Genomic DNA, 11,361 nt, shown 5'->3' with positions numbered 1-11,361 from the left:
CATTCTAGCGACATCTGTTGAGTTCAAATTGATCCAGTTTGTTTGCAGTAGGCACCTGTAATAGTTGGAATTATATCGAGGTTCTAGGACGAAAGCAGAGAGGTCGTAAAATCGTCTAGGACGACTAGGATTTCCCTTGTCTAGGCCTAAAAATAAACATTGAATTTTGTCAACCAATAGATCTGAACAAAAAGCTATAAAATTTTGAGTAACCAATCGGTGGACGGAAAAGCGTGTGTCTACGGAAGACAAAGAAATGAACTTTGGACCCGGCGATAAAAAAGATAAGTAATGGCTTCTTCGTTCCCACAAAAATTAGAGGTAAACGCACTATAGAGTAAACATCGACGTTCAAGGGAAAAAATCCTGGGAATGTTTACAATAACTGAGACATATAGATAGATAGATAGCGAACCATTGAAATCGAGGGCTTTGGGACCTTTACATGTTGTAAAGCACACACACCAAAATGCAATGGAAAAAATTATAAAGGTGATAGTATAAGAGAGGGCGGAAAAACGGGAAATTACTGGCAGAATTTTCAACTGTAGTGCAATTATTTATGATAGAAGTAGGGTGTCAAGTTCGATAAAAATCGTACTTAAGAGAGGTGAGAGTGTTGGAAACAATGGAAACTAATCGTTATCAATTTAAGATGAAGCGGACATATTGGTAAATCAATTGACCAATCCATTCTCTCGGAAAAAACAATGATGACAGATATCGAAACATTAAAAAAAACATTAAACGAAAAAAGTATTCTACTAAAGAATCTGGAAATAAGGGCTGCCGAAAGCGACCATAGAATGCTGGCTGACTCGTTAGAAATATCCGGAGTACCTCTTAAAGCGGATGAATCTATATTTGAAATAGTAAGGTCAATAGCCGAAACAGCGGACATTCAGATCCTTCCGGAAGACATTCTACAGGCCGTCAGACTACATCCAACTACTGCCAAGGCTCAACCAGGGGGACTGTCTGCAGCGTCAACGTCAACAAAACAAAGGGACCATCCGAAAATCAAAATTAGATTCAATAATCCTAAATTACGTGAGCTTTTGCTCTCTAAGAAAAGAGAAGTCAAATACAAAACATCCCCAGGACTAAACTCAAAAATCTACATCAGTGAAATCCTGTCACCATATCTAAAGGAACTACTATGGAAAACAAAACAACAAGCCATCACAAAGGGATATGCATTTGTATGGACCAAAGATGGAAAGGTTATGGCGCGGAAAGCCGAAAAAGATAAAATAATTTATATTAAACACTCCGATGATATAATAAAGATGATCTGAATTTACTTTCCCAAAATCGTACACATCCATCCGATAATTTTAATCTTACCATGGCTAAACAATTAAAAATATTACACCAAAACATACGCAGTATCTCAAAAAATTTTGACAATTTCACTGTCGTACTTCAACAATTGGAGACAGAATTTGACGTGATAATTCTCACAGAATGTTGGCTAGATAAAATCTTCACACCAATACAATTACCTAATTATACGGTCACTTACTCCAAAAATATTAAAAATCAAAATGACGGTATTGTAATTTACTGCAAAAAACATCTACATTCAACTTTAACGGAAGTAGATATCACAGACGCAAACGGCTTTGAAATAATCATAAATAATGACATATGTATTTTAGCTATGTATCGATCACCTTCTATAAAAAACATATTTCCCTTTCTGAGGTCCCTAGACAGTCAACTTATCAAAATGAAAAAACAAAAAAATATCTGCTTAATAGGAGATATGAATATAAACATTTTAGAAAATAAAAAACATCCACAAAGTGACGATTACTTAAACCTTTTGTTATTCCATGGACTCTTTAGCACCATAAATGAACCCACAAGAGTCAACTTTAAACAAAATAACCTATTACCCACACAAACTTGTATTGACCACATTATGTTAAAAACAAAAAGATCATACAAATCCTCAATCCATCACTCGACAATTACAGACCACTATACACTTATCCTGAAAATAAACACTACAAACAATTCACAAGAAATACACTCCAAAACCACAAAAACCCACAATACAACTGATATTTTAAAACTAAATGACATACTACTTAATAAAAAATGGGAAGAACTCGTAGAAAATAATAAAATTAATGAAGCATGGTCACTTTTTATAGAATGTATTCAAGACGAATTTAAAAAAAATACCATCACGTCCGAAAAAAGTTCTCCAACTAAACATAAACTTCTAAAACCGTGGATATCAAAAGGACTCATAACAAGTTTCAGTAAAAGAGACAAACTCCACAAACAATGCAAATCTAACCCATATGACATCTATCTCATAAATTTCTATAAACGATATCGAAACTTATGCACACGACTTGCACGTATATCGAAAGAAATATATTATAAAAATAAATTAGATAAATGCAACAAGGACCCCAAAAAATTTGGCAAATCCTAAAAGAAATATCCCACACATCTTCAAAGAAAAGCGATTCCATAACCGAGATTAAAATAGATAACGAGATTATTAAGACATCAGAACAACCACTAAAAGTATGTAATTTTGTGAATAACTATTTCGCTAACGTCGGCAAGGTATTAGCAAACAGAATCACTACAAATGACGATATCCCAGAATTCTCAAACCACTATACACACACTAGTGTTTCTTCCTTTAAAATACCATACATTACCCAAATACAAACACTAAAACTTATAAACGAACTAAAAAACACAAACTCTCAGGGTAGCGACAAAATATCACCGATGACACTAAAAATAATAAAGTCAGCACTTCTTATCCCACTTACTATACTTATAAATCGGTCCATTAAAGAAGGAGTGTTCCCAACTATTTTGAAAACGGGCAAAGTAATTCCAATCCATAAAAAAGGAAACAAGGAAGAAATTAATAATTACAGACCAATCACAATTCTAAACACGCTTTCAAAAATTCTCGAGAAACATATCAAAAACCACCTTTTAATTTTTCTTAACAAAAACAACATACTATCACCAAATCAATTTGGATTCAGGGAAAATATGAGTACCTCACATGCCATAGCCTCAGTAACAGACTTCCTCAAAACAAATATAGATCAGGGTAAAAAATGCCTTGGAATATTCCTAGACCTGGCAAAAGCGTTTGACACAATTCACCACCAAAACCTGCTAAATAAACTTAAATATTTCGGAATCACGGGAACAGAACTCAAATTAATTGAAAGCTACATGGAAAATCGCACCCAATATACTTCAATAGAAAACACATGTAGTGACAAGGAACAAGTATCCTACGGAGTACCACAAGGCAGCATACTTGGCCCAATCCTATTTCTTATTTATATTAACGATCTATGTCACCTCCAAACAGACGGGGAAATTATAAGCTTTGCTGATGACACTGTGTTACTTTTTAAGGCCACTGACTGGAACACACTAATCACAAAAGCTGAAGTTGGCCTAAATATTACAAAAAAATGGCTTGACTCTAACTTATTAACTTTAAATATAGATAAGACTAAATTCATAACCTTTAGCATAAACTCGAGAGGCCAACCCGCCAAAAACATCTACCTTAAAATACATTCCTGTCACTCAGCGAGCACCCCGTGCAATTGTCCTGCAATCACACAAACCGAAAATATCAAATATCTTGGTATATACTTCGACCGATATTTAAAATGGGACAGACATATTGAATCGGTTAAAGGAAAGATAAACAAGTTGATTTACTTTTTCAAAAACGTGAGAAATATACTGAACATATTTGATATTAAGAATATATACCTCGCAATAGCACAATCTATAATGGAATACGGCATTATTGCCTGGGGCTATGCCAGTAAAAAATACATTAACACACTATATAAAGCTCAGAAAACCTTAATAAAAGTAATACTTAAAGTACCAATACTAACACCCACTTCAACCATATTTAAACAATTCCCAGTGTTGAAGATTCAAAAACTATATTCAAAACAAATACTTACTTTCCTTTACAAGAACCTAAACACATTTAAAACTTCACAAACTTCTCGCAATACCAGAACAAGACATGCACACCAACTACTAATACCAAAAACCAACACATCCTTTGGACAAAAACACTACAGATTCCAGGCTATAAAACTATTCAATTCACTTCCAACACAATATAAAACATCTAATCTTACAGAATACAAAAAACACATATGGAACTGGCTACAATCCTGTTAATATTTAATTTTTTATATTTCACTTTTTTGGAATAACTATGGAAAAACTACTGTCATAACTATGGAAAAATCGATTTTATATTTTAATTTTTAATGTTTCTCTGTGTAACCAACTCCACTGTATTATTTTAGAATTATATAACTTTACAATTGAAAAAGTCCTCCACAACACAGGTGAACTCCTAGCGTGGAGGACAATATACTATACCATTGTTTAACAAATATATTAAAGAATAAATAAAAAAATAAAATAAAAAATTTTGAATGAAAATCTCGCGAAAAAATAGACATTTTAGAAAAGTGCAGCGATTGAACGGAGGGAAAATATAGAGATTTTGAGCTGCTACAAAGGTCCTAGGGACATGAAAATAGGATACCATAGGAAGGCAATAAAGCTAAACATATAGCGATAGATTAAATTCAGGAAACGTAGGCATTTTACATGATTATCAGGGTAGATAGATATTAGAGTTACACAAGACTGCAGGAGAAGTGACATGAGATAAAAGGTTGACAGTCTCATGTGTATTTTGGAGGATAAACAATCGAAATTTGAACATGATTTTTGTTTACGTTAAGGTGATAATCCATTAGAAAAGCGATTAAGTTTAACGTAGGGCTTATGATATGTTTATATAAAGCAAAAGATATTAAAATTAATAGGATTGAAATTAAATGAAATTTACGAGTGTAGTACCAAAATTTGAAACGTAAACAGATGTCAATGCGTATGTTTTATGTGATATTTTGTATGACAAAGATAGAGAATGGGGCGGAAAGATCGAAAATATTACATCCTGCATAACGAGTGTCAAACGCTCTGCCTCTAGACCGCGAGGAAAGGTTTCTCGCGCGACGAGAACCGCGTATATAACGTGTACTCCTCAATTGACTTGTCCCAAATGAATAATATCACGTTAATAGCTATCGTTAACGCTTTATATAGGGTCAAATCGAAGATATATCGGCAGTGTGAAGTCATATCTGTCGTTTTTCAAAATATTTCCGTATATTTGTCCGTTTTGGAAAAGATCTATCGTGTCTTAACAGTCTCATACCCGTATGGAGCCTGAATTTGAAAAACATTTCTAAATTTTGAAAAACTCACTTACGGCTGTGTTTTTTACTAAAAAAAAATTGTCACGCACGTCTCCGAGGGTAATTAGTCGCGTTATCGGCCTTGATTAGTAATTTTAATGATTCAAAATAAAAATAATTAATCAAAATACCGAGCGACTCTACCTCGATTTGTAAGCTATATTTCGACCAAAATATCATATAGTCAAAATATCTAAGTCTATTTGTTAAATCTACAAAAAAAATCATGGCACCTTATTGATACTTTATCCGAAATAAATTCTCGAGAAGTTAGAAATTAAATATTTTAAACCACAAAAAAATACACAAGTTAAACATTATTAAAAAATAAAACTATAATGTTTTATGTTAAAATTTTATAATTATAACATACTACATACCTTCCAAAGTAGCCTCCATTTTTTTAAAAACCAAAACAAAATACTTTAAACACACAAACAACCTTACAGCTCGCGCGACAAGGTGCGAATAAAAGCAACTGATAATTCATTAATTCATTTACCTAACTTTGGGGCTCTGGTATGAGTCAACTCATGCATTAATTACCCCAATTACAAAAGCATTTGTCACACTAACTATCTGTTAATACCCCCATGACGTCATTTTTCAAGAATTCCAAAGTGATTTTTTTCCGTCTAGCAGTATGAAACGAAAAACAGTGCGGCCCTGCAAAGTGCTAAGATGCTTAGATACTCATTATCAGCAGGTAAATATATCGGAGTAACGTCAATGGAGTAAAGTTTCTCTGTAAATATTTACGTGATGTAGATAGAAACCAGTAACTTTGCTCTTCGCAACGCGCAGTGAAACATTCCGTTGAAAAGTGAAAATGCACAAATTTCGCAAACATTTATCATATGTAGTTTATAAGTTCAGTATGCGATATGATTACACCAGAGGTTCCTAACCTTACCTGTCTGGCTGCTACGCCTCCCCCCATACACTCCCCTTTCAAATAAAAGAATTATGACAGCACAACTGATTGGAGGCGTGATAGTTTCAGGCGTTGCAGGTTCGATCCTCTACTAGTTTAGTCCTAAATCATTTCACGAGGTACATTTTTCACTTATAAAGATGGAAGTGGGTGGATTTTAAACATTCTATTACGAGCAATGTTACTTTCTAAATTAAAAAGAATTAAAAAAAAAAATTCAAAATTTAAAAAAATATTATTAATCCATCAATAATACCTAATCACTAATTGAACGGTTCAAATACAAAATTCTTGTAATGGCATGCCTACGGGCGTCTTTGAAATCATTAATAAAAGTTTTTTTTTTGCTAATTATCTTTTGGATCCTTCCAACGCCCCCAGGGAGCTGTACCACCCCCGTAGGGAATTACTGGGTTAGATAATAGTGTTTATTAATAATAGTGTTTATGAATAAAATATAGTATATTTGCGGCACGTTCCAGAGTGGAAGATACTACCAGTATCGCCCTGGTGTAAGACCACCATTCAGAATTGAAACGTTGCTCCAAATGGCTTTAGCCGTGTTTAGTGACTAGATCTGAATAGCCAGGTACTTCCCCACCTTCCTCTTTCCCTTCCCTACTTACCTTCAGCCTCACAACATCCCCCAATCGGGGATGCCATAGTCTCACTGGCTCCAGACGGGAGCAGTTGGGACTCTTGTGGGCATTCACTGTAAAAAAAAAAAAATAAAAAAAAAAACACGAATATGTTCTAAGACAAACCAATCAATTATTCTAAATTTTATACGTAAATAAAACGAAAACAAGTTCAGTAGTAAAACATTTTAAAAGCTAATAATTTTATTTTTATTTTATTTTATTTTTATTTTATTTTATTAACGCCTAGAAGGCTTTTACATATACATGTTATGGGTTTTGTTGTTCAGTAGCATTATAAAATATTTTAATTACATAGCATAATAAATTGAGTATGAACTTACATAACAATGTGTAGGGTTATTGTTATGGTGTTATTATTTTATAAACATAAGCAACATAATTTTAAACACTATGAACATTAGGTAGGATTAATTTACAAGCGCAGATCTGTGAAAACCCATAGAGGCGCTATAGCGTATTAATATCTCCTCGAAGCGTGTTCCACTATTATCACACGAGTAGCAGCGCGCGGGGAACGGATTCGGTAGTTTCTGAACATTTGGTGTTAGAGCGTTGAGAGTTTTGGATGTCAAATTTGACTAATTTGAGGAAAAAAGTGGAACCATTTTTTTCGCTTCGTGTCTCATTTAAATATAATGAATATTTTTTTATGAAATTACCAAATAAGTGTCTAAGTCGTTATAATTGTGCCGTTTAAACAATATTTTTTCAATACCACAGGTGAGTTCATGAACAAATTGGTGCGGCTGAATCTACAGTAAATGAGGTTATGGTGACGTTCTGAAGAATGCAAGCAAATTTATTTGAGAACATAAAATATTTAATCAGAGCAATACCAATATGTGTTTCTAATGAACGTAATTGGTCATGCCCAAGATATCAATTTATGGGTATAGCAGATTATCACTTCAGATATATCGACAAAGCTCATGTGCTTATTGTAACTTATAACACAATACGATTTCATAATAGGTTCTTATGTTTAAAAGTAAAAATAAAGTAACTTTTCCCATTGCATGGCGTCATTGTGCACTTTTCAAGATATGCATGACTCTTTTATCTTGCCATTTTATAGCCAATAAACTACCCGATTCCTTTGGCTCGTTCTCACGTTTTTTCAAGTTTCCTAACACCGGAAAGAAAGTTCTTTATACTCTTCTTGAATGTTCATTGTTGCCAATTCAACTCCTTTAGAGCTAGATTTAGCTCTAAATCGAGGTCATCAGCTCCAAAAAGTGGTTTAGCTTCTAAGCTTATTTTTAGGATAATCTAGTTGCTTTTTTATGCAAAACTCATCAAAGAAAAATGACAAATTTATTCGTTAAGTTGTTGTTCATTTAATTTATAAATTTATTCGTTAAGAACCGGTTAAGTTTGTATTGAAATCCTTGTTTTAATTTCAGAATTTTGATTGCTCCTACTCCATCCCCTAAGGCTTAAGGATACACATACTATCTCTATTAGCTGCGTAATGAGTAATGAGCGTATTAAGTTTTTTTAACAGTGTGTTCAATTATAATGTAAATGCAAGTATACATAATATTGAAATTTATGCAAATTATCATTATTGACACGTCTAATGAAACTATATCTACTTTCTACATTGAATAAAAACTACAGACTGATATAATCGCCTAATATAGTGTGTATACTCGTATGTATAGGAGCAATGTTTTCAGTATATATCTGAATCAATGAAATGTTGAATATGTTGTAATATGTTGTAACATATTCCACGTTATACTCCAGGGTTCGATATCTGTATTCAGTATATGTTGGTACAAGCACGCCTTCATTTTTTAACATAGTATTGTGCTCATGTGTAACTTTCCTTTTATACTCAGAGTCAGATGTATGCTGAATCAATAATCTTTATCATAATAAGGCCGACAAGATTATTTAGTGTTTTTAGATATTCTCGGGTCCAAAACTATTCTATCTTTCAAGCTGGAACCAACCATACACATTTACAAACTTTCATTGAAATCGGTTCAGCGGTTTCGGAGATAAGCGTGTACGAACACGGTGACGCGTGATTTTTAAATATTAAGATAATGTCACACCACCAAGATTTTAGTACTTTTAGTGCTATTTGTTACTAATTTCTTATTTCTAACAGACATTATTTTAATATTTCACCAAGTAACCGGCACGTTGCCAATCCAGGCGGCCCTCGTAACCAATCCACGAAGTTATCATACGTCTTTGGCTTTCGTTACTTGTTATGTAATTATTTACACAGACCACAAAATTGATTCACCACAATCTTTCTCGCGGTTATTATATTATGAGCTCTCGCGTGAGACTACATTAATAAAAAAACGCTCATCAAGTTAGCATTTATTTTGCTAACGCTAATGGTTAATAATTACAATCTTCTGGAGAAGTTTCTTCATAAGATTTCCTCTTTAAATAATTCGAAACAAATTTAAAATATTTTAGTATACTGCTAAGCAATAGTATTAAGTCGACCGGCACATCGGATATCCCGGCGTCCCTCGAAACCAATCCTCAAAATTATAATAAGTCTTTGGCTTTCGTTGCTTGTCATGTAATAATTTACACAAACTACAAAATGGATTCACTGCACTTCCGAACTGCAATCGATAGAACTTTTTCCACCAGAAGTATTTAGCATACTCTTTTGGATTGCTCATTAAGAACTTCATTCGCTCTGCCAGTTCAGGAGGGGTCATCTCCGAGGCGTCTATGTACGAATATGGTGGAGCAATGGTCTTCATGTCGGCGCCGTTGAAAACTATGGGTATTACATCGTTTTCTAGTGCGTTGAAGAACTTTTCAGTAACGTAGTCGATGCAATTGGAATTCTCAAAAGATATGTAAAAGAAATAGTCGCTCTTCAAGATTTCGAAACATTCAGTTTCATTATTGCGGGAGCATGTTAAGTTTCCACACTTCCCGTAGATGTCGACATTGATGTGTTCTTTAATTTTATCAACTAGTTCCTTTCTTTTGTTTGGTGAGACGCATCTCGAGACAAACCAGGCGACAGGTTTTTTCTTGATTTTGTATTTTTCTTCCATTTCTGTCATAATGAGTGGGTCGAATGTTGGCTCCTTCCACTGCGGTCGCCAAGCTGGTGCCATGACCTTCCCTTCCATATCTAAGATGTTAAAGTATGGGAAGTGAACGTCAGAATCCAAGCGGTAGGTGATGGTGGTGTTGAACCTCCCATTGTGTTTATTACTAGCAGGGAATATGTGCGGACTCTCCAGTGAGTAATACACATAGAGCTGATGAGGAGATCGCACCGCTGGATAATCCCCGTCTGTATTCGGATAAAACTGTGCCCCATGGAAAACGACAGCGTCGAAATCTTCCAAAGAAGTCAAACTTCTGTTATCTGTCACAAAGCACTCGGTGTATTCGCACTTGTGTAAGAAAAAGGGATCCCTCCCGAAACCGAAACGAAAGTCCTTCCATCGAAAAAAAGAATTCCACAACAAAATTCTTTTCAATTTTTCTCCTTCACCCACTACTGTCTCAGTCAACACCACATCTCGATGAGCCGACCTAGCGGAAGACAAGTACCATAATAACGAGCAGAAAGAAATGAAAAATAGCAATACAAATACTCTCACGAAGCGCATAGTCGATTTATGCATTGAATTATTTTAATAGCTAATTGTAAAACACCCGCACAGATAAAATCTAACGTATACTGGTATTCGCCAAACTAGTCTTACTATTTCTTTTATTATATTGCACTGTGTCACCTTTGGTCGCTTTCGCGCTTTATATAGACCGAATATGGAGAATCTAACAGAGTCGGACCAAGTCACCAGACGCATATCCGCGTACAACTAGTATTGTTGATTTGCTACTCTCAAAATCTATTTTTTTATTTGCATTATGTATTATATAGTGGGATCCGAAATCTTATCAATGCAAGTAATTCTGGAATATTAAATGCATTAAATAGAATTTGATATGGAAATACCAAGTCAGTGAAAATCCTTCCGTTTCACAATTTAATATATACGGGGGGGGGGTGAATTTTAACACCCGAGTGCAGCTGTCTCAAACATACCTACAGCGATTACAGGAACAAAGATAAACAGCCGAATTGCAAAAATTGTTGTTTACTGAAAAATATGAGATTACGTACATTTCTTGATTCACAGAACAAGTAACTGAAACAATTGTAAGCTTTACAAAAATGCTCGCGAATATGGAACATTTACTTTATTGTTTCTGTAATAATATATTATTTTTTAATGCGAATACCATACAAGAGTCCCAACTGCTCCCAACCATCTGGAGCCAGTGAGACTTTGGCATCCCCAATTGGGCTACATTTATGATTCCTTCTAAAAATAAGTTTAAGTAAAGATGAAAAATACAAAAAAAAAATCAATTTTGAATCGCGAAACAAGGTTATATACAAATCTTCCACTCTAGGAATCAACTAAAGAAAACATATTTTTATAGTATT

The 11,361-nt window shown here is 34.1% G+C and overlaps 1 protein-coding gene across 1 annotated transcript; it reads right to left on the bottom strand.

Annotated features, from left to right (window-relative positions):
- Nucleotides 1-7,083: 7,083 nt before the first annotated feature.
- Nucleotides 7,084-10,628, bottom strand: LOC149419393 (lewis-type alpha-(1,3)-fucosyltransferase-like). Its single transcript, XM_089637809.1, has one exon. The coding sequence runs from the start codon at nt 10,529-10,531 to the stop codon at nt 9,368-9,370; it is 1,164 nt and encodes a 387-aa protein (XP_089493935.1). The 5' UTR covers nt 10,532-10,628; the 3' UTR covers nt 7,084-9,367.
- Between the last annotated feature and the right edge of the window lie 733 nt (nt 10,629-11,361).

This window comes from Hesperophylax consimilis, chromosome 12, assembly GCF_061612785.1.
Source record: "Hesperophylax consimilis isolate HC1 chromosome 12, BYU_Hcon_1.0, whole genome shotgun sequence".
NCBI classification, from domain to species: domain Eukaryota; kingdom Metazoa; phylum Arthropoda; class Insecta; order Trichoptera; family Limnephilidae; genus Hesperophylax; species Hesperophylax consimilis.
This window is presented reverse-complemented; position numbering and strand designations above follow the sequence as displayed.